The sequence below is a fragment of the Callithrix jacchus genome, chromosome 2 (genome assembly GCF_049354715.1).
Source record: "Callithrix jacchus isolate 240 chromosome 2, calJac240_pri, whole genome shotgun sequence".
In the NCBI taxonomy this organism is placed as follows: domain Eukaryota; kingdom Metazoa; phylum Chordata; class Mammalia; order Primates; family Cebidae; genus Callithrix; species Callithrix jacchus.
This window is the reverse complement of record NC_133503.1, coordinates 97736223-97760681: the sequence shown is the minus strand read 5'-3', so window position 1 is coordinate 97760681 and position 24459 is coordinate 97736223. Positions and strand designations below refer to the sequence as shown.

The window sequence follows — 24459 nt, the reverse complement described above, 5'->3', positions numbered from 1 at the left end:
TTATTTTTTAAAAAGAGGAAAAAGAAAAAGTCATTTATATAATGCCAATTATGTAGGTACTCAAAGAAAACCAAAATCCCTGTCACGCAGGAGTGAAAAGAATTTCACTGAGTCATTTCTACGTCGTCTTCTCTTGCACCTGCCATATTGCCCAGCCTGCTTTGTGGAGAGGTCCAAAACTTCCAGCTAAGAACTTTTTTATTTAGCATACATACACAAATATAATCCCTTCAAACATTCTAACCTTACGGGTAAAACATAACAGGATTCATTTTTTTCTGTGCTTTAAAAGGCATTTTTCAGCTAATAAGGCTTACCTTTAAGTGTAGTTTTGTCTTCTCAGGTAGAAACAAGATGTTTCATATAGTAAGATATACTTTCTATACTATATACTACACATAATACATACTTTTAGTATATATTATACTAGTTTTAGACACATTAGTCATAAATAGAATAATGAAAGCAAGTTCCTGCCTACATTTTATGAAAGAATTCTCCAAAACTCTGGCTAAGATAAATGCTTCAGGATTCCTAACTTATTTTATCTCAAAAAGAGTAGTAAGCTTCCCATTATCTTGAGAGAAACCGTAATGTTGGTGTAAGAATCACCTGTTATAAAGACAGGCCTGGGACAAAATGCTTCTATTGAAAACTGCTAGCAGAAGGACTGTATTCCACTTACCTCCTCCTCACAGGCTGTACAGAGTCATTGTCACTTCCACAGGAGGGGTTTCGACGACGCGTGTGAGGGAACTTTGGTGACTTAGTGCGGTCACTGGGAGAATTGTAGAGTCCACTGGAGAGAAAGAGAAATGGTCACAAAGGGTCCAGAGAGGTCCCGAGAGAAGTCCAGACCTAGAGTAGTTGGTAACTGCACAGCTGGTACTTCCAAGTGGTTCTTTGCTGACAAGATTTATTGAAAGAAAAGAGGTAAGATCTGGCAAATCAAATCATAAAGGTCATTATTTTGCAGGAATGCCATTTGTCTCACTAGACTTCAGTAGTAAAAAATGAACACACAAATGATAACAATAACAATTCATATATATGATGAATTTACCCCTTTCTAAACAGACTCAACTAAAGGCTTTACATGCATTATCTCAGCTAATCTTCATATCAGCCTTCAGCATTGACATATAATTATTAGACCTGTTAAACAGAAAAAAAAATTGAAATACAGACTACTTAATTAAATGGCCCAAATAAAGTAGCTAGGAAGTGACAGGGCTAGAATTTGAACAGTAAGGTACAACATAGGTCTGTCACTGGTTTGGTAGTTGTTACCAGAAATAAACTAGACATATCCATATCTTTAGGAATAAAGGTCTTCCAGCATCACTATTCATCAGCTATAGTTTTTGACTTAAGTTTTTAACCAAAACTAAGAAATGGGGCAAATTATCATTAATATGTCATTGAGAGTTTTCAGAAATATATTACCTTACAGGCAATTTCATAGTATTTCTTAGGTTTCCCTTTTGGCTTTCCAGGAAAGAGTTTCATGTTATCAAACATACTGTTGATTTCCACTTCAGAAATCCCAGACCCTCCCCCTCTCCCAGTCACAATGATTTAGAGTCTGCCCACTTTATCCACAGCTAGCTGTGATCAGTCACTCAGCAGCTGGATTCCTTTATTCAAGGAGCTGCAAGTGCTAACCCCTTTTCTACTGTCTCCTTTATAGAAACAATGATTCCCTTTACCTCTGGGGGCCATTTTCTTCCCATGGTGCATGAGATTTGCTTCTTTGGGTATCAGGACTATTTTCATTCTTTGCTTTCTTAAAGCTTTAATTAAAAAAAAAAGTATGAAAAATAAATTAAGTAGAAAACAAAAGTAAACACACAAACTTATTCGTTAAGTAAAATTTTTTAACAAAGTTAAAATGTGCACGCTTATTTGCTTGTTTACACCTGTGACTCTAAAAAGAACATGAAGTCACTGCCTAAAAAAAAATCTGTTTCCAGTAAGTACCTTTGGGTCTTTCCCCACTCTTTCTTTCTAGTTTTACTGCTTTAGTCAACAGATTCCAGGTTCATCAACTGTTAAGAAACTCTAGAGTCCACCTGCAGGAGAGGAAACAAGGGGAACCACAGAGCCAAGAAAAGAAGAAAGCCAAGGAGGAAGGAGCTGGGCTTCCCAGGATCTTCAGCCTGGATCCCGTTTTACGACAGTGATCAGAGAAGCCCTGGCTCCAGGCACGGGTCTGAATCCACACGGGTTGGTCCACCCCAGGCAGGCTCAGGCTACCTAAACTGACCTTTTCCCAGCTTCTGCCACATCTTGGCTTCATCCCTCCAAATCAGAATGACTTTCAAATGCTATTTCCTGACCTAGTATCATCTTTCAGTCCTAAGAATGTAAATATAACTGAGTTGTTATTCTACCCTTAACAAATTGTTTTAGAAACCCATGGGGAAACACAGAGACAAAGAGAAAGGGACACATCAGAAGCCTCCAGGCATCAGGGAGGGAGGGTTGTGTCACCTCTCACATCCTCAGGAGTCTTAGCTTCAGACAAAGATAGAGCTATTTAACTCCAAATCCACTTTTAATCCTGGCTTTTTGATGAATCCTCTATATAACTGTTCTAGGATACAGTGATAGCACAGTCCTTTATAACAGCCAACAAAGAGAAGAGAGGAGAGATGACAAGGCCATTTAAAAACAATAATAAAAAGAAAACAGACTTGTACCCTAGTATACTATCCATGAAGGAATCAATATAAGCCTATAAAATTATGTATCTGACAGAGGCATACAATTCATGAGATTTGTAGATAGTATATAGTAGCTAAGTTTTCTATTATTTTTATAAAGGTTAAAAACTTCTACAGATCCAATTCCCAAAGTAAAACCTTACCTTTTGAAATGAAGAAAGGTAATAAATATGGTAGATACTTACTACAACAGTAGAAAGTGTATGTGTTCAACAAATCAGAAAAAGCAAAGAGAAAGGAGAAGGGAGACTGAAAAAGAAATGGGAAGATAAAGGAGGAACTGAGAGAGTAGACGAAAGTTAAAGAATAATGAAATCTGGGTGACAAGTTAATTGCATTCACTCCCTAAAGTATTTCTCATCTGAACCTTGAAAGGAAAACTTTGGTGGCGCTTCAGGTATCAGTACTATCACAGGAATGTGGTTGCAAAGGTGGTTGAAAAATATTGTTAAAATGGCCACACTGCCCAAAGCAATAGACATACAAATACAATGCTATTCCTATCGAACTACCAACATCATTTTTCACAGAAAATAACTATTCTAAAATGGAACCTCCTCTCCAAAAAAGCTCAAACAGCCAAAGCAATTCTAAGTAAAAAGAACAAAGCTGGAGGCATCTTACTACCCAACTTCAAACTATACTACAAGGCTACAGTAACAAAAACAGCACAGTATGGTCCAAAGCCCAACAAAAAGACCAGTGGAATAGGATAGAGAACCGAAAAATAAAGTTGCACATCTACAACCATCTGATCTTCAACAAAATCAACTATAACAAGCAATGTGGAAAAATTCCCTAAATGGTGTTGGGATGGCTACCCACATGCAGAAGAGTGAAAATGTACTCCTTCTTTTTACCATATACAAAAATCCACTCAAGATAAAGAAGTTATGTAACACCTCAAACTATACAAATATATCTTAAAAGAAAACCCAGGAAATATCATTCTGGACATCAGTCTTGGCGAAGAATTTATGACTACGTCCCCAAAAGCAAGTATAACAAAACAAAAAATTGACAAATGGGACTTTAAATTAAATAGCTTCTGTACAACAAAAGAAACTATCAACAGAGTAAACAGACAATGTACAGAATGGGAGAAAATATTCGCACACTATGTATTTGACAAAGGTCTAATATCCAGACTCTATAAAGAACTTCAACAATGAAACAAGTTAAAACAAACAACACCATTAAAAAATGGGCAAAGGATATGAACAGGCACTTTTCAAAAGAAGACATACATGCAGCCAACAAATACATGAAAAAATACTCAACATCACTAATCATTTGAAGAAAGCAAATTAAAATCACAATGAAACACTATCTCACACCAGTCAAAATAGCTATTACTATTATTACTATTAGTATTATTATTACTTTTTGAGATGGAGTGCAGTGGTGTGATCTCAGCCCACTGCAACCTCTGCCTCCTGGGTTCAAGCAATTCTCCTGCCTCAGCCTCCCCAGTAGCTGGGACTACAGATGTGCACCACCATGCCCAGCTAACTTTTCTATTCTTAGTGGAGACAGAGTTTCACCATATTGACCAGGATGGTCCTGATCTCTTGACCTCGTGATCCACCTGCCTCAGCCTCCCAAAGTGCTGGGATTCCAAGCGTGAGCCACCACGCCTGGCCTCAAAATAGCTATTATTAAAAAGACAAAAAATAATAGATGTTGGCAAGATTGTGGAGAAAAAGAGAATACTGTTTTTTTTCATTTGAGCCAGAGTTTGCTCTTGTTGCCCAGGCTGCAGTGCAATGGCACAATCTCAGCTCCCTGCAACCTCCACCTCCCAGATTCAAGTGATTCTCCTGCCTCAGCCTCCCAAGTAGCTGGGATAATAGGCATGTACCACCACGCCTGGCTAATTTTTAATAGAGATGGGGTTCCTCCATGTTGATCAGGCTGGTCTCAAACTCCCAACCTCAAGTGATTTGCCCACCTTAGCCTCCCAAAGTGCTGGGATTACAGGCGTGAGCCAGGGCACCCAGCCAAAAAACACTTATACACTGTTGGTGAAAATATGTAAATTAGCTCAGCCACTGTGGAAAGCACTTTGAAGATTTCTCAAATAACTTAGAACCACAATTTGACCCAACAATCCCACTACTGAATATATACTCAAAGGGAAACAAATCATTCTACAAAAAAAAGACACATGGCTTACATGGTGGCTCACACTTGTAATCCCAGCACTTTTGGAGGCCAAGGTGGGTAGATAATGAGGTCAAGAGATTGGGACCATTATGACCAACATGGTGAAACCCCGTCTCTACTAAAAATACAAAAATTCGCTAAGTGTGATAGTGCGTGCCTGTACTCCCAGCAACTCAGGAGGCTGAGGCAGGAGAATCACTTGAACTCAGGAGGCAGAGGTTACAGTGAGCCAAGATTACACCACTGCACTCCAGCTAGGGCAACAAAATGAGACTCCATCTCAAAAAAAAAAAAAGGCACATACACTCACATGTTCATTGCAGCACTATTCACAATAGTAAAGACGGAATCAGCCTAGTTGACTATGAACAGTGGACTGGATAAAGCAAATGTGGCACATACACACCATGGAATACTACACAGCCATAAAAACAATGAAACCATGTCCTTTGCAGGAACATGGATGCAGCTGGAGGCTATTTTCCTAAGTGAATTAACACAGAAACAGAAACCAGATACCACATGTTATCACTTATGAGTGGAAATTAAACAATGAGTACACATGGACATAAAGATGGGAACAACAGACACTGGAGACCACCAGAGGAGGAGAGGGGGCAAGGGTTGAAGACCACCTATCAGGTACTGTGCTTACTATCTGAGTGATAGGATCATGCAAACACCAAACCTCAGTGACACGCAAATTACCCATGTAACAAACCTACCAAAACATGGTCCCCTAGACCTAAAATAAAGTTGAAAAAATAAAATTTTAAAAGGAGGATTGTACTCCTTCTTCACATGCTAAAAAAGCTTGGGATCTGAATCTCATGGAAGATTCCTGTTCTTATGCTGAACATACCACAAGCATACCCTGTACATACAGATGAAGTCGATGCTATTTATCCACAGCTGTGAGGCTAAGGAAATATGGTAAACTGAAGATATGCAATGATAAAGAACCTGTCATTCTAAAAAAAGAACTGGTATATGTCTTGAACTAAATGAAAGAAAACATACGCAAATCCTTGGGTAAAATATTATAACTCTGAGAATCTTCAGATCTTCAAGTTATCTTGCTGAGAAATTATGAACTACATTCCTCAAAGTAGCCACAATCCCACTGAATGAAGACACCATTATTTACTAAAAAATATAACAAGCAGATGATCTAAGAAGTCTTTGCAGGTCACATATCTCTTACTGCTGGGACTTCCCCATGAGGCATGTGGGGCAACCCCACAGAGCAAGTGAGCTTATGAAAGCTGCTCATTGTTGTCTGTAATGCTGTTCCGTGAACATAATTGGAGATAAGAAAAAATGACTCTGCAACAGTGTCTTAACAGAAAACAAGGCTGAGCTCTCAGGGAAACAATCCATGTAACATATTAAGAAAAGGCTTCCCCACTGGGAATGCCCCTGGGAAAATAGATGCAGAGGACCATGACAAGTCTTCATACATATGCAATCACTGACTTCTGAGGCTCTGATGCCTCTAAATACCATAAACCCTCTTTCCAGGGAACAGCTCCGTGCACCACTGTAATGAACACAGAACATTAAAACTTGAATATTATCTACTTTATTTTACAAGTCCCTCTGAGTTAGTCCATTATATCATGGCATTTTAAAAATTACAAGGAATTTTCACTTTGCTATGGAGAATGCAGATCACAGACTATCTGTGATTCACCTTGCTGTGACAAAAAGAGCATTTTCTTCAAATGAGGCAGGTCCTGATGTTTTATATTTCACTGGTGTTTTAATTTATACTTTGGCCCAGAGATTATTTATTGAAACCCATGGATCAAAAGTATTCATTAATCATCAAAGTTAAAAGATTTTTAACCTTGTCTACAGAAAAAATCATTTTTATCATAGCATATGACTGCACGTTTCTTCAGTTAACTTCACTGACCTTTTTACTGGTGAAGGTGCAATAATTTTAGTTGTTCCTTCATTTTCTCCATTTTCCATGTTTGCAGTTACCCTATTGATGCTGTTTGATCCTAGCAGAAAGGAAGAGAAGATGGAAGGGAGAAAGGAAACAGTGATAAGGAAATGCAAAGAAGCAGAAGACTTATTTTAAAATACAATTTTAGGGACACTGTGGCACATTTTATTGATAAAGTATAACCCCAACTAAATAATGAATCACCCAATAACTTTGAGGTACTATTTTCTAGGGTGTACTAAACCCTCAACATAACAATGTCCTAGGGGTCTAGGCTATGACTTTTTCAGACTTCAAAACTAAGTCTCCACATGTTTAGATGTTAAAATAACATTCACTTTGGACTGTTAAAATGATATTCTGAGATATTTAGTACCATATATTAGAATATAAAACATAATGATCAGCTTTTGATGACTATGTTGTGAAGAAGTTTCTCAGCATATTATGGCAGTCCCCACTTGAAATCAAACCAAACAAAAAATTTCAAACCTGAAAATATTCCAACTCCTAGTGCAGGTGCCAAAATAAGAGTAATATACATGTGATCTGTATCACTCACATACAAAAAAAGATGTTTTCAAATGTGTTCTTCATGTAAACATTCCTAAAAATCTGAAACTGAATTTTTAAAAGCTGTTATTCCACAGATTTGCATACAAGCTAGAGGAACCAGCAGAGGGAGCCCACAGCAGACACAATGCTGGAAGTCATGATTGAAATAAAGATAATTGAAGGGTCTGGGCCCATCTAGGAGGTCAGGGTCCCACTCTCAGGGCAGAGACTAATAAGCCTGCAGGAGTGAGGTGTGTGGGTTCTGGAAACAACTCTTCCCCAGTGGGCATGCACCTTACTCAAGGAGGAGGCAGTTTAGATGAGCAGGGGAAATCAGCATGCACAGATGCCCACAGGACCTGCTCAGTTATGACTATGTGCCATGCAGGTATGTCTTCCTCGGATCTACTCCTGCAGGGGTAGTGCACAGTCAGAGTTCTTCAATCCAATGCATAACGGTGACTAACCACCAAGAGTGTGTGTCATGAAGATGAGTTTGTAATATTAGTAAGCACTAATATTTATTGAGTACTTACTCTATGTTAGGTGCTGTTACAAGTGCCACACATCTATTTACTCATGTAATCCTCAAAATAATCCTATGAAGTAGATACCAATGTTAGCTCATTTTAAAATATAATAAAAATGGGCCCTTCCCACACAGTGGTGGGGCAAGCTTTGAAACCCTGCAGACTAGTTCCAGAGACTTAGCTCTAAACCACACAGTACTTCCACCTGTGGCCCACCCACAAGTGGCTCAAGAGTCAGTCTAGATTAAGAGTCAACTGGGAGAGATGAACTCTTTAAAGGGCAAGTGGGCTGGGCACAGTGGCTCATGCCTGTAATCCCAGCACTCTGTGAAGCTGAGGTGGGCGGATCATGAGGACAGGAGTTCAAGACTGGCCTGGCCAACACGGTGAAACCTCATACTAAAAATAAAAAAATTAGCATGGTAGAGCTTGCCTCCCTGAGGCAGGAGAATTGCTTGGACTGGACGTGGTAGATGGGAGGTGGCAATGAGTCAAGATCGTGCCACTATATTCCAGTCTAAAAAGGCCGGAGCGGGACGGGGCAAGGGGTGCGGGGGCGGCAAGTGAAAGAGATGTCCAACGAGAAGAACACCTGAGATTGAGGCAAGAGAACAAGACAGGTGGAACACCTGAGCATCCCCGAGGTTGGTGAGTTTGCTCCAGAGCAGTTGGGAGGTATGTCTAGCTATCCATTGGGAAAGATAAACATAATAAATATTTTGAACAGAGAAAAGAAAGGGTGGTTTCAATAAGAGTTCCAAAAACTGTAACTCTAAGACATTTGACATGGACTCCATATCTGAATTGTGTTCCTATTTTGGAATCTTGAAAAGGTGAGCCTGAAGACACATGTGGCATAAAAGGTAAGATCATGCTGGAGCTACTGCCAATAAATGAGCAACATCCAGAAGCCAGGCATAAGAAAATAATAATGTTAGGGTAAATTTCAACTGGTGTGATGAACAAAACACAACTAATTAACTCCCTTGAACTACCCCGTATTCCATAAAACATTGGCAGTGGCCAGTTACCATCTTAGTCACTTTTGCCATAACCACGTGACTATTAACAAACTCACAAGGGCAGATTCTCAAAACTGCCAAAACAGATTTTGGATGAAGCTGCTTCTCACAAGTAGAACTCCATGTGGTACACGTCTGGGGCAGTGGCAGAAGGGATTAATTCATTTATGTCCTAGACAGTAGGCGTGCCCTAACATGAGTTTTTTTGTACGTGATTTGTTTTTTCTTCTTTGTTTTTTTCCTGAGATGGAGTCTTGCTTTGTCACCCAGGCTGGAGTGCAGTGGCACAATCTCAGCTCACTGCAACCTCTGCCTCCTGGGTTCAAGCAATTCTCCTGCCTCAGCCTCCCAAGTAGCTGGGATTACAGGTGCACACCACTGAGCCCAGCTAACTTTTTTGTATTTTTAGTAGAGATGGGGTTTCACCATGTTGGCCAGGCTGGTCTTGAATTCCTGGTTTCAAGTGATCTACCGCCTTGGCCTCTCAAAGTGCTGGGATTACAGGTGTGAGCCACCATGCCCAGCCCCTAACATTAGTATTTTAATTGTTTTTAATAAGCTATATTTAAATGTGGTATTCTTAGCAGATGTTATTAATATTTCATATAAATGAAAAGGATCTTCATGTACTAGAGCTATTTTTCCAGGCTGGAGGAGGCAGCCACAGCAGAGACCAATACCGAGTATCAATAACATCAACTGAAAAAAGTCGAGTAAAGGTGAACATCCTGTTAACCAAGGCCCTGAGTAACTAGCTTAATAGACCTGGGTTTGTGCCAACTCTCATTCTCTTTAGACTGACGACTTTTTTATTAGTCCAACAACCAATCACCTTAGGAGAAGTGTGGTTGCTTAAGCACTTTCACCTGTTTTCCTGCCATCCAAAAATGAACACACACACAGAAAAACGGAATATTTTAAAACAGAAAAAAATGCAAACTATGTTTAGATATCTGCTTAAAGAAAGCAATATTTGTTTTTTCACAATATCCAGATCATAATTTTTAAGATGAAGTATTATCCAGATGCTTTTCCAAAAGAATTTCAGGTGAAAAAAAAAATCATGTGAGTGCTCTCTGTCACAAACACTCGCAATCAGCACAGCCAGACTTTTCAACATAAATTGTTCTACTGTCAGGACTACTAATACAACAGTGCTATAACTCTCACATACCCACTATAGATAAGATATAGTCAGTAATATGACTTAATTCATGGTTCCTTTATATTCAAAATGGTAAACTGTTCACTGTTAACATGTACAGTATTTTTTATTTTTTTTTAAGATAGAGTCTTGCTCTGCTACCCAGGCTGGAGTGCAGTGGCATGATCTAGGCTCACTGCAACCTCTGCCTCCTGGGTTCAAGCAATTCTTGTGCCTCAGCCTCTTGAGTAGCTGGGATTACAGGAATGCGCCACCATGCCTGGCTAAATTTTGTATTTTTAAGATATGGGGTTTCACCATGTTGACCAGGCTGGTCTTGAACTCCCAACCTTAGGCAATCTGCCCGCCTCACCTCAGGCTCCCAAAATGCTGGGATTACAAGCGTGAGCCACCACGCCCCGCCAACACATACAGTCTTTTTATTTTTATTTTTTTTGCTTTTGAGACAGAGTCTAGCTCTGTTGCCCAGGCTGGAGTGCAGTGGCACAATCTTGGCTCACTGCAACCTCTGCCTCTCAGGTTCAAGAGATTCTCCTGCCTCAGCCTCCCGAGTAGCTGCAATTACAGGTGCCCGTCACCACATCCAGCTAATTCTTTTTTTGTATTTTCTGTATAGATGGGGTTTTGCTGTGTTAGCCAGGCTGGTCTGAAACTCTTAACCTTGTGACCATCAGCCTCGGCCTCCCAAAGTGCTAGGATTACAAGTGTGAATCCCAGCCTATTCTTTTTATATGGACTAAATATCTCTTCATCTGTACTCCCCTACTCTATAAAAAAATGTGAACTAGACAAGCCTGGGTTTTAAGAGCCTTATTAGGAAGACTACATGGGGAAAAAACACCTAAATGCATTAATTTACTGGGAGTGCTTCTGAAGTATCCATTCATATAATAGTCACACATCTTCATTAGCCAATATGTTTGAGATTTATGTCACTAAATACGTAACTTAAAAGTAGTAACTATACGTTCAGAATAATATTTTTTAACCACTGTCCAAATTAGTAAGATTTTACCATACCACCATCTGAGACAACTAATCAATTCAGTAAAGATAGGTTATATGTTGGTGATTGAAATCCGCAAAGGTGAGAAATTTAGGTTATGCAGTAAATTTGGGTTTACTGACTTTCCATTTTGTTAACATCCAATACTAAATTTTCCTTTTCCTCCCCTCATCATACCATCTTCCAGAATCCCTCCTACATTGGCTCAGACTCAGGCTACAGAGAAGAGTGACCTGACAAACCCATCCTACTAATGGGCTTATGCCTTCATCATGTATTACCTGCCAAGAGGAGTAAAAAGAAAGGCCAAATATTAACTAAAATAATTACTCAATAACAACGGAATTTTAGACACTGTTCCAGAAAATATTTTGAGGTTAGATAAACCTTTCCCCCACCCCTCCTTTTTTTATTTAAATATTGGACATAAGAAAAGGATATACATACATAAACAGCTTAACAAATAATTATAAAGTAAACCACCACCCACTTCAAGAATTAAAACAGAGAAGGCAATTTTGCTGCACTTCACAAATCAACCCATTTGGGGCAATTATTTATTTTTTAAATAAATAGTTGCTTTCTCCCTAAAATATCTGGAAACACAAATTTTTACATATATGTTTCATAAAATATTTATGATCTACACAATAAAATTATTTAAATAAAAAACTTAAGACCTCAAAATCTTAATAAAATGAAGGCCACATCACTGGGCCTGCACATTGGCTGCCATAACAGTGCACTGCCCATGGTAGGTACTCAATGAATGCCTATTATTAGAAGGGATGTATTTCTGTTTCTACCATTTTTGCCACTAGAGAGGAAAATTCAGGATAATGATTTTATGTTTAATAAGTGGCAAAAGTAAAACAAAACTATTAATAGATAAGGTGGTACCTGAGATGCTCGTCAAAAGGACATGCGGCAATATACCCTGCAGGACTGGGCTATTTCCTACAATTTTAAAAGGCAGTTTTCTGCAATAGCACACTGCTGTTTCAGTTCACAGCCATAGGTGATCTGCTATCAACATCAGTTACTGGCATATGGCTATTAAGGCCTTGAAGTAAATCTGTATTTTACTTCAAGTAAAAATAATATTAACTCTAGTGAGGCCACTTAGAATTAATCAAGAGTGTCCAATTCATTTCACATATTGTTCACATTAAAAAGGCAAAGAGTTTAATTTCAAAAGGCTGCTCATATTTTGAAGAGCACGTCAATTGGGGAACTGCAACATTTATTAATGAGCCAAATCTAGTTCACGGCTTGTGATATTTGTTTCTGGGCTGTTAGACACTACAGCTTAATATGTGCACACACAACTCCCTGTAGTTTACACAATACCAAAATGCCAGTATGCAAAGCTGCAGGGTTTCAATTGTTCATTTTTAATACACGATATCCAAATACTTCCATCCTGTGTGCATCCAACCACTTCCAGTCCTTTGAGTGGTTACATTCTGTTTACACTGGAGTGCCTGCATCTTAAGTGATCCTTACCATTAGTTCAGAAAGAGTGACTGTCAGAAACAGAATGAACTTTCCCAGGATCTATTTAGCTACTTGATTTGGGGGCAATTCTTAAAAGTCATCCCCATGATATTAAGATTTGGTGATGAATATACATGTATTTTCAATTATAAAAATATTTTGCATTTAAATAGAATTGACTCTCACATAATTCATAATTCAATTTGACACCTGTCAACATAAATCAGATCTTTGATGTTACTTAAATGTTGCCATTCCTTTTAATTTTTAGAGTGTGAGTGAAGGCTGAATGTGTGAAATTAAAATGAAAAGAAGTTTATTTGTCAAGTGAGAATACCTTATTCTAATATATGGGAAAAAGAACCCTAGCTAACAAGTAAAACAAGGCTGTGATATATCATTTCTTTAAAACATTCTCAAATACAAATTTGTAAACTTTTAGGTTAAATTCTTCCCACTTAATCACATTTTATGTTTTCCCTAAACATAAAAAAATTATATAAGATGCTTAAGACAAATAATCAAGTAAGACTATAGCTATTCTCAACCTAATAAGTTATTAGGTTTCAGTTAAGAATCTGATTTATAATACCTTACCCAGTACAACTTACCAGAATATACATTTATGAATTAAGAATTAACCAATAAATGAAAATATATTTTAGTTCTATTTCTCACACTGAGAGCTCAAAGTCACTTTGCCTTAATTTCACCAACTTTAGACTGGGTACTATGGAAAAAATGGTAGTATAGCAAATTAGCAAAATAAAACATTCTTTTTTTTTATGCCACAGATTATGGTCAAACAGCTAACTACTTAAGAAAACCTTATATATTTTTTCCTATCATCATGGAAACTTTTATATTTGGCAAAACAGATGCTCATTAAATTCTACAAAGCAAAACTAAATTTTAAAACACATAATTTGGAAATAAAGATGTTTCTGGATCCAATGGCTAATTGTTTAAACTTCAAACACCTGACATGAGCTGGTTCCTCCCCAAAAGGCAGCCAGATTCCTGCTTAAGAATTCCTAGGCTGGGGTGAGAAGATGGCACCGAAGGACCAACTCAGGATTGCAGTTCCCAGTGAAAGTGCAGAGGGTGAGTGGACGTCACATTTCCAGACGGATGTTTATTGCCCACAGACCAGGAGATTCCCAGGTGTAGGAGCCCCACAGGCCGCCAGCACGGCTGTTTGGGCCGGCACAGCTGTTAGGGCCGGCGCAGCTGTTTGGGCCAGGGCCGCAGCACAGTGGCACTCTGTACAAAATACACTGGTTTGGTTGCCTGTTAAACCAGCAATTGGAGATTTCGGAAAGCAGATTAGTACATTCATATGATTAAATGGGACTTAAACAGAAAGCCAGGCCAGGAGATTCCTAGGCAGCAACGTGTTCCAGCCGGTGCAATGGGTCGCTGCACAGGAAATCACACAGATCCCGGCAACCTTTCAGCAGACGACTAGAACACCTGGGAGAGAGTCAACCATTCAACTTAAAAAAAAAAAAGGGCTCTGAGGCAGGGAGCCAGGTGGTCAGGCTCGGTGGGTCCCACCCCCACAAAAACAAACAAAACAGCAATTGGAAATGCTCGGGGTTGAGAGTTTCACGGCAAGCACAGCTGAACGCAGGATGGTGCAGCTCGGTGGGGGAGGAGTGTCCGCCATTACTAAGGCACTCGACCCCTATGGAGGTACTCTGCCATTGCTGACATGGCCTGCCGTTGCCGAGGCAACCCGCCATAGCAGAAAGAGTCCGCCACTACAGAGGCAGGCCAACATCACCACGGCAGCTCTAACCACACCCTTATAAACAGGACTACAGGGAACTACACACAGTAGCAGGGCAGAGCCCACGACAGCAGGGCGGAGCCCACGGTAGCTCAGCATAGCCACTACAGGCAGGCAGTGATTAGACTGCCTCCTTCTTGGGCAGGACAGTGCAAAGGATACTCATAAATAAAACCCTAACTCTCGGGGACAGAGCACCTGAGGAAAAAAAGGTGCTTTATGAGTTCTGCTGCAGCAGACTTAAACGTACCTGCCTAGCAGCCCTGAATGAACAACGGGGCTTACAGCTCAGCACTTGAGGTCCTATAAAGTACAGACTGTCTTCTCAAGTATAAAGTACAGACAGTCTCCTCAAGCAGCTCCCTGACCCCTGTATATCCAAAGAGTTACCTCACAAAGGACTGATCAGACTGACATTTGGCGGGCATCATTCAGGGACAAAGCAGAAGAAGAAACGGGTAGCAACCCTCACGGTTCTGCAGCTGCTACAGATGTACCCCAGGCAAGCAGGGCCTGAAGTGGACCTCAGCAGTCCTACAGCAGAGGGGCCAGACTGTTAGAAGGAAAACTAATAAACAGAAATACTTCATCATCAACAATCTGGATGTCCACTCAGAGACCCAATCAGAAAATCAGCAACTACTCAGACCATAGGTGGATAAATCCACAAAGATGGGAAGTAACCAGCACAAAAAGGAGAAAAACACCCGAAACCAGAACATCTCGCCTCCTACAAGGGACCACAACTCCTCACCAGCAAGGGAACAAAGCTGGACGGAGAATGAGTGTGATGAAATGACAGAATCAGACTTCAGAAGGTGGGTAATGAGAAACTTCCGTGAGCTAAAAGAACATGTTCTAACTCAATGCAAAGAAATAAGAACCTCGAAAAAAGATTTGAGGAAATGATAACAAGAATGGACAACTTAGGAATATGAGTGAACTGCAGGAGATGAAACCAACAGCCAATATCATACTGAATGGGCAAAAACTGGAAGCATTCCCTTTGAAATCCGGCACTAGACAAGGATGCCCTCTCTCAGCACTCCTATTCAATATAGCACTGGAAGTTCTAGCCAGAGCAATCAGGCAAGAAAAAGAAATAAAGGGTGTTCAAATAGGAAAGGAGGAAGCCAAATTGTCTCTGTTTGCAGACGACATGATAGTATATCTAGAAGACCCCATCGTCTCAGCCCAAAAACTCCTGAAACTGATAAGCAACTTCAGCAAAGTCTCAGGATACAAAATCAATGTGCAAAAATCACAAGCATTTGTATACACCAATAGCAGATTTAAAGAGAGCTAAATCAAGAATGAACTGCCATTCACAATTGCTACAAAGAGAATAAAATACCTAGGAATACAACTAACAAGGAATGTAAGGGACCTCTTCAAGGAGAACTACAAACCACTGCTCAACGAAATCAGAGAGGACACAAACAGATGGAGAAACATTCCATGTTCATGGTTAGGAAGAATCAATATCATGAAAATGGCCATACTGCCCAAAGTAATGTACAGACCCAATGCTATCCCCATCAAGCTACCATTGACTTTCTTCACAGAACTGGAAAACCACCTTGAACTTCATATGGAACCAAAAGAGAGCCCGCATAGCCAAGTCAATTCTAAGCAAAAAGAACACAGCAGGAGGCATCATACTACTGGACTTCAAACTATACTACAAGGCTACAGTAATCAAAACAGCATGGTACTGGTACCAAAACAGAGGTATAGACCAATGGAACAAAACAGAGGCATCAGAGGCAACACAATATATCTACAACCATACAATCTTTGATAAACCTGGCAAAAACAAGCAATGGGGAAAGGATTTCCTGTTTAATAAATGGTGTTGGGAAAACTGGCTAGCCATGTGCAGAAGGCAGAAACTGGATTCCTTCCTGACACCTTACACGAAAATTAACTCCAGATGGATTAAAGACTTAAACTAAGACCTGGCACCATAAAAACCCTAGAAGAAAATCTAGGCAAAACCATTCAGGCCATAGAAGTAGGCAAGGACTTCATGACCAAAACACCAAAAGCATTGGCAACAAAAGCCAAAATAGACAAATGGGACGTAATCAAAATCCATAGCAAAAGAAACAGTCATTACAGTGAATCCGCAACCAATAGAATGGGAAAAAATTTTTGCAGTTTATCCATCTGACAAAGGGCTGATATCCAGAATTTACAAAGAACTCAAACAGATTTACAAGCAAAAAACAAACAAGCCCATTCAAAAATGGGAAAAGGATATGAACAGACACTTTACAAAAGAAGACATACATGAGGCCAACAAACATATGAAAAAATGCTCATCATCACTGGTCATCAGAGAAATGCAAATCAAAACTACATTGAGACACCATCTCACACCAGTTAGAATGGAGATCATTAAAAAATCTGGAGACAACAGATGCTGGAGAGGATGTGGAGAAATAGGAACACTTTTACACTGCTGGTGTGAATGTAAATTAGTTCAACCATTGTAGAAGACAGTGTGGCTATTCCTGAAGGACCTAGAAATAGAAATTCCATTTGACCCAGCAATCCCATTACTGGGTATATATCCAAAGGACTGTAAATCGTTCTAGTATAAGGACACATGCACACGAATGTTCATTGCAGCACTGTTTACAATAGCAAAGACCTGGAACCAACCCAAATGCCCATCGATGATAGACTGGACTGAGAAAATGTGGCACATATACACGATGGAATATTATGCAGCAATCAAAAATGATGAGTTTGTGTCCTTTGTAGGCACATGGATGAATCTGGAGAACATCATTCTCAGCAAACTGACACAAGAACAGAAAATGAAATACCGCATATTCTCACTCATAGGTGGGTGATGAATAATGAGAACACATGGACACAGGGAGGGAAGCACTACACACTGGGGTCTATTGGGGGAATAGGGGAGGGACAGTGGTGGGGGGAGGTGGAGAGGGATAGCATCGGAGAAATGCCAGATGTGGGTGAAGGGGAGGAAGACAGCAAATCACACTGCCACGTGTGTACCTATGCAACTATCTTGCATGTTCTGCATATGCACCCCAAAACCTAAAGTGCAATTAAAAAAAAAAAGAATTCCTAGGCTGAATACAGTGGCTCACTTCTGTAATCCCAGCACTTTGGGAAGACAAAGCAGATGCATCGCTTGAGGCCAGGAGTTTGAGATCACCCTGGGCAACACAGTGAGACCTACTTCTACAAAAAAAATTTTTTTTAATTAGCCAGGCATGGTGTCCCCTTCCCTGTAGTCCCAGTTATTCAGGAGACTGAGGCAGGAGGATTGTTTGAGCTCAAAAGTTTGAGTCTACAATAAGCCACAATCACACCACTGCACTCCAGCCTAGTGACAGAGTGAGACCCTATCTCTTAAAACACACAAAAAATGTTTCTGCCTTCAAAAGTTCCAAGAGTGATATTTAAGCAGTTGTCTCTTTTCTAGAAATATATAGACTTGTAAGACACTGATTTTGCTACTCCAAGATCAAACCTGGCATTCTACTAAAAACCTAGAGAGTAGATTATAAAGAATGGGTGTGGAGGACAATGATGCTAGGAAAACATGTCTATGCATGAAAGATCCCCTCCCGAGTTGTTCTGCTTCTAATTCCCTCTTCCCTGACCCAGTACTCTCCTGGATCCCTCTGCTTTTGTCATTACCAAAATAATAATTTGGGGCTGTGAGTACACATAAAAGCACTCTTCCTCTTTCTTCTTCCTATGTAGAAATATAGAGCTACGCAGGCACACATACACAGTGTAGTGTGGAGGCAGTCATAAACAGCCTTCCTTGTGGGTCAAAATGCCAGGTTCAAAAACAAGAAAGGCATCTGTGAGGCTAGAAAGGCATCTGCTTATTCCCTTGGACCCTCAGAGGAGCAGGATGAAAGTGTTCTATCTGAAGACTTGTCTATATTTATAAGACTTGTCTTATTTAGCTATAAGCTAAATAAGTGTCTATACCAGTGTGGAAAGACTGCCAGATGTGGTAACAGCAGAGGGTACACATTGTTCCTTCAAGCCCAAAGACACCATCTATCTATGAATGGTCGGCTGGAATCAAGAGGTGTCACGAGTCACTTGGATATCAAGTTTTTCTTCCTGTGATAGGAGTATTGAGGCAAGAGAGTTGAGTAATCACTGACATCCTTCCTAGTGATACTCCTGGTACCCACTCCTCCAACTCCCTATCAGAGCTATACATCAGACTGACACACACCAAACCTTCTCCAGCCATCTCTCAAGCCCCACAATTGATGTTTGCTTGGTATAGAGCAGGTGGAGAGTTGCATAGCTAATCTAAAGCTGGTTCTGTTTCAGAGGACAGTGCTAGAACACTACTTTAGAAGCTTTTATTTGATGCAATTTTAATAGTATATACAGTAAATGCAAATACAAAATATGTATACTTGTTTATCAAGATTATTCTGAAAATGCTTATTTAGCTAAGGCAAGATTGGAGAGTTTTTGTCTGCTTCCATATTTGAGCTCATATCTGAAGGACCTTAACTCTGTGGTCTTTTAACTTTTTTTTATGCAAGCACTCACTAAAAGAATTTTGAAAAACAATGCACCTTTGTGCTTGTTTCAAAATGATATCTATAATTTTTCATCAGAAGCTTAAATAGTACCAAAGGATATAATTTGAAGTATAAATATTGACATTAAAAAAAGAACCATTTCATGACTCTCTTAAATGTATCCAATGTAATAAAATGCCATATCAATTTGTTGTGTCATCCACTTAAAAAATATATAAAATGAGTTGTTTAGCAGTTAATAAATTTCATCACATTCTTTTTTTCTTTGTATTTGCATTTCAATTCTACTTCACCTACAAAATTTATCTCTAGTATGCTTTGTGTTTGAAAGTTGATATGGTTTGACTGTGTCCCCACTCAAATCTCATCTTGATTTGTAATCCCCACAATCCCCACATCGTCGTGGGAAGGAGCCAGTGAGAGGTAACTGAATCATGAGGGTGGTTCCCCCCATGCTGTTCTCATGATAGTGAGTTCTCATGAGATCTGATGGTTTTGTAAGCATCTGCCACTTCCCCTGCTGGCACTCGTTCTCTCTCCTGCTGCCTGTGAAGAGGTGCCTTCTGCCATAATTCTAAGTTTCCTGAAGCCACCCCAGCAAGAGGAACTGTGAGTCTTTTAAATCTATTTTCTTTATAAATTTCCCAGTCTCAGGTATTTCTTCATAGCAGTGTGAGAGTGGACTAATATACAAGTTTTTATTATCACCTTATCATACTTCTCTATGACAAAATATAGAAATAAAATGTTTACGTCCCATGACCATACATAAAGCTCTAAGTGTTAAAAATTTCTTCTGAACTAAGTTATTAAAATGAATAGCAGTATATTATTAATTTACCATACTAATGCTGATAAAGTAATTATTAAATATAAAAAGAAAATTTGTATTGGAAAGCAATTTGTTTTTTTGAGACAGAGTCCCACTCTGCTGCCAAGGCTGGAGCGCAATGGAATGATCTCAGGTCACTGCAACCTCTGCCTTCTGGGTTCAAGTGATTCTCCTGCCTCAGACTCCTGAGTGGCTGGGACTACAGATGCCCACTATCACAGTCAGCTAATTTTTTGTATTTTTAGTAGAGATGGGGTTTCACCATGTTGGCCAGGCTGGTCTTGAACTCCTGACCTCAAGTGATGCACCCATCTCAGCCTTCCAAGGTGTTCAAATTATAGGCATGAGCCACTATGCCCTGCCAGAAAGTAGTTTTTAATGAGGTAAACAGGGGTGGTTTTATTTCCCTAATGATTACATGTATCAAATCCATTTAGGAATATTATTTTTTGCTAGAATGAAACAGTTTAGCAACAAGCCTATTCCTATTTTTATTTTCAATACTGTGAAACCATGTTCAGAAAAATAAGTGGAGGTAATATGTACTCCGTAATAAAGACATCACCATATCTCAAAGAACTTCTAAGGAGTTAAATATCTAACAATAATATATTATCCAAAATTATTCTGAATGTTCTATCAAGCGACAAATCCACTGGGTCCTCTTTCAATTTTGTTGTAAGTCAAAATGAGAACATGACTTAGAAAAGGATATGTCACTTGATAATTAGAGTCATTTACCCTTCCAACCAACCCAGGAGGTTTAATGTTTAAGGACAAAGCAGTCTAATAGATTCCAGATGAAGGAAAGGGCTCTTTTCTTCTGAAAACTGGGAGAAGGTCCATTGCAAAAGGGCAGCCTGGAGAAAAGAATCAGTACTATACTACCACAGGAAAATGCCTTTTAGAAAAGAGAAGCCAGACATTGATTCAATGCAAACTATATCTTAGAAAGCCTCTATGTGTTGCCCTCCCCATCTGACTCAGTTCAGGACATGCTAGCCCAAACGGTCACACCTTGGCATTTGAGAAAATAGCAGAAGCAAGAAATTCCCTCTCATCTCCCAACCCTCTGCCATTTTCTCCTGAAACAGTCTAAAACCTAGAAGGTCACTCTCTGACCTCCCTCCTTTCTCCCCTGAAATCCCTCATGTCACAGATATCCTGCTTTATCCAGAGGAAGGGGATATCACACAAGTAAACCAAGAATCCAAACAAACAATCCTTGCTAAGTCCCCCTCCGGATTATTGTCATTAGAATGCACCCTTATGTCCTCTAGTCATACTTCTTCATGACTGTCCATAAAAATACACAGATCTCATTTCTTTGGGTCTTCATTTCTAAAGGCTCTCATGTACATAAAACTTATGTTAAAGCTGTACACTTTTCTCTTGCTAATCTTTTGTTATAGGTACCTCAACCATGAACCTAATGATAGTGAGGAAAAGTTATTACTTTTTCTCCCCTACACAATCCACCCTAGGAGTTGCATAAGCCAGCCTTACATCTATTGCCTTAATTCACCTGTCTTTTAAAATCCTCTTTCACAACAGCATCATGGATTGTCTCTAGTCATAAGCAATTTATCCTTCCAAACACTTACAACTCTTTCAGTGCTCCAGGCAGGACATACCTATGCCACTTGGTATGTCCTGCCTGCACTCCAGCACATCTTTTGCTTCTCCAGTCTTGCAAAGCAGTTGGTTAAGTATACAAGGTTGAAAGTCATACAAACCTAGATTTCTTTCCTTTTTTGTTGTTGTTCTTTTTTTTCTTTTTTGAGACAGAGTTTCGCTCTTGTCACCCAGGCTGGAGTGCAATGGTGCAATCTCGGCTCACCGCAACCTCTGCCTCCTGGGTTCAGGCAATTCTCCTGCCTCAGCCTCCTGAGTAGCTGGGATTACAGGCACATGCCACTATGCCCAGCTAATTTTTTATATTTTTAGTAGAGACGGGGTTTCATCATGTTGACCAGGATGGTCTCGATCTCTTGACCTCGTGATCCACCTGCCTCAGCCTCCCAAAGTGCTGGGATTACAGGCTTGAGCCACCGCGCCTGGCCTTCTTTTTTTTTTGTGAGACAGAGTCTTGCACTGTCGCCCTGGCTGGAGTACAATGGCACGATTTCGGCTCACTGCAACCTCCACCTCCCGGGTTCATGCGATTTTCCTGCCTCAGCATCCCAAGAAGCTGGAATTATAGGCACATCCTACCACAACTGGTTAATTTTTTTTTTGGATTTTTAGTAGAGACAGGGTTTCACTATGTTGGCCAGACTGGCCTTGAACTCCTGACCTTGTGATCTGCCCACCTCGGTCTCCCAAAGTGTTGGGATTACAGGTGTGAGCCACCGTGCCTGGCAGTCAAACCTAGATTTATTTCTCTGTCAGTTTGCCCACTGTAAATTGATCCTGTGATTTTGGACAAGTTATTAAACGACTTTGAGCCACAGTTTTCTCATGTGTAAAATGGGAACATCACCAACTACTTATATAGTCCACAGCTGAATTAAATTAGACAATTTATACAAAGCCTTTAGCACTGTGTTTGGGAAGTGCTAAATAACTGACTGCTGTGTTACTTGCATATGACTTAGTTCCTATAGATTAGGGGTCAAGCTTTATTCCATTTTCTGTGCTCTATAAAATAGGGTCTTATGCCAAAGAGGTGCCCAGTAAATTCTTGTTGAATAAGAAGGAAAGGAAAAAAGGTGTCATTTATGGTAACTCACTAAAGCTGTGATTTTAACTTGAATATATAATAGGCCTTTAGTTTTGCTTGTTTTTCCAATTTTCGTGGCTATGTTTGGAATGCTAAACACTCCCAAGAAGACTAAAAACATTAGCTTTTTGGAGAAAAATCTAACCAGACTTGCTATATATTAACAAATCTTTTACAGATGGAAAATAAGCCTAAGTTTCAAGGCAGAATAGAAAAGGATGTCAACAAAGGCTAACAGCCTTGAACAAACATACACCTGACCATATGATTTACCTCATGCTTCTTGCAATGAACAGTTACTGCCTTTCCCCTTCTCTCTTGGCTAGGTAAGATGCCCAAAAGAACTTAAACATTTTCTTTTAAAAATGGCTTAAAGTAAAAGCAGGCTGACTCTGACTCTATAAATGAGCAGAATGTGTGGTCCTCTCAAGAATATCTGCTGAAAACAGACTTTTTTTCAGACTTACTGAAAAAATCACACATGGGGAAAAAACAGAGAATGTGTATTTTCAAATCATTCTAGATCTTTCACCTTTTTTTATTTTCCATTTACTTTCCAAGCATGTACCGTATTATCACAAAGACCTGGGTTAGGATCCTGGCTCTGCACTTACTGTCTGTGTAACCTCAAACAAGTACTTACTGTTTCCTAGCCTCAGTTTCCTCATCAGTAAGATGAGACTACCACCCATCTTCCTCATGGGGATACTGAAAGGGTTATACCCAGTAATGTTATCCACTGTTTTTATGCAAGAAAATCAGCTCAAATTAGAAAGGAATTTATGGTAAATCCACAATAGGATCTCACAGATTTTAACGCACAGCTGCTAAGCCTGCCTTCCCCTCTCTTCTCAAAGCTGTGTGATTCTCACAATGAGTCAACTCCATTCTTCTTTCTCTGCAAATTAGCTTCTCTGTTCAAAGCTGTACATGGTACCTGGATAGTAATGCTGCCCTAAAAGCTTGGTTGTCCCCAGCTAAGTGACTCATCTTCTGGACTCCAAGTCATCTTCCATCTGGAGAAGGAATCTGGGCAGTTTCCTCAGAGCCCTGTTCTTACCCCAGGAAAGAAGGGAGGAGAAAGGTCACTGTTGCAGAGGGCTATTCCTCCACCCCTTTTAAACTCCTGCTCCAGAGACCAGTACACTGCAGTGTTCCAAGGGCCAAGCAGGGCACCTGCTCTACAAGTGGAAGCAGTTTTTCGTTTTTGTTTCTTTTTGTTTTTGTTTTTGAGATGGAGTCTCACTCACTGTTGTTTCAACTGGAGTGCAGTGGTGTGATCTCGGCTTGCATCCTTTGCCTCCTGGGTTCAAGCCATTCTTGAGGCTCAGTCTCCCGAGTAGCTGGGACTATAACAGGCACACACCAACCCTGCCCAGCTAATTTTTGTATTTTTAGTAGAGATGGGGTTTCGTTATGTTCGCCAGGCTGGTCTTAAACTCCTGACCTCAGATGATTGCTCACCTTGGCCTCCCAAAGTGCAAGATTGCAGGCATGAGCCACTGTGCCTGGCTAGAAGTAGTTTCTTTCTTCTTTGCCTCACCTATCTCACCCTATGCTTACCAAAATAACCCTGAACTCTCAGATCCCCAATACCTTTAATATTGATATCAATAAGTAAGCCAAACGGAGCCATAAAAAAATAAATCCCAATTGTCAAAGTCCGAAGAAAATACTGGCATAGAAACCACCACCTCAGAACCATGAATTCTGACAGTAAAGCAAAGGGGTGGAATCCTCAGACCCCATCTACTCAGGATATCTATCCCCTAAACAGAACCCCAAACTGCTGACAGACACATCCTCCTGCCCCACCCGGTGAAGAAGAGGAGAGGTAAGAAAACAGGAATTTGCCTAACCAGTTAGTAAAATCAACAACTGCAACGACAAACAACTGCCAAGGTAGAGCCAGTTCCACTGCTGACTTCCA

The 24459-nt window shown here is 39.9% G+C and overlaps 1 protein-coding gene across 3 annotated transcripts in view; it reads right to left on the bottom strand.

The window, feature by feature from the left end:
• Positions 1-24459, bottom strand: part of EPB41L4A (erythrocyte membrane protein band 4.1 like 4A) — a 274144-nt gene that overhangs the window by 44086 nt on the left and 205599 nt on the right. For all 3 annotated transcript variants that reach the window (XR_004739723.3, XM_008991698.5, XM_078365056.1), the window contains 3 exons: positions 6811-6901; positions 1710-1793; positions 686-799 (listed from right to left, as the gene is read on the bottom strand). Coding sequence is in view for 2 of the 3 variants with exons in the window: in XM_008991698.5 (XP_008989946.1) it covers positions 686-799; positions 1710-1793; positions 6811-6901 (289 nt within the window). In the remaining variant the exon portion in view is untranslated. The remainder of the gene's footprint in view (positions 1-685; positions 800-1709; positions 1794-6810; positions 6902-24459) is intronic.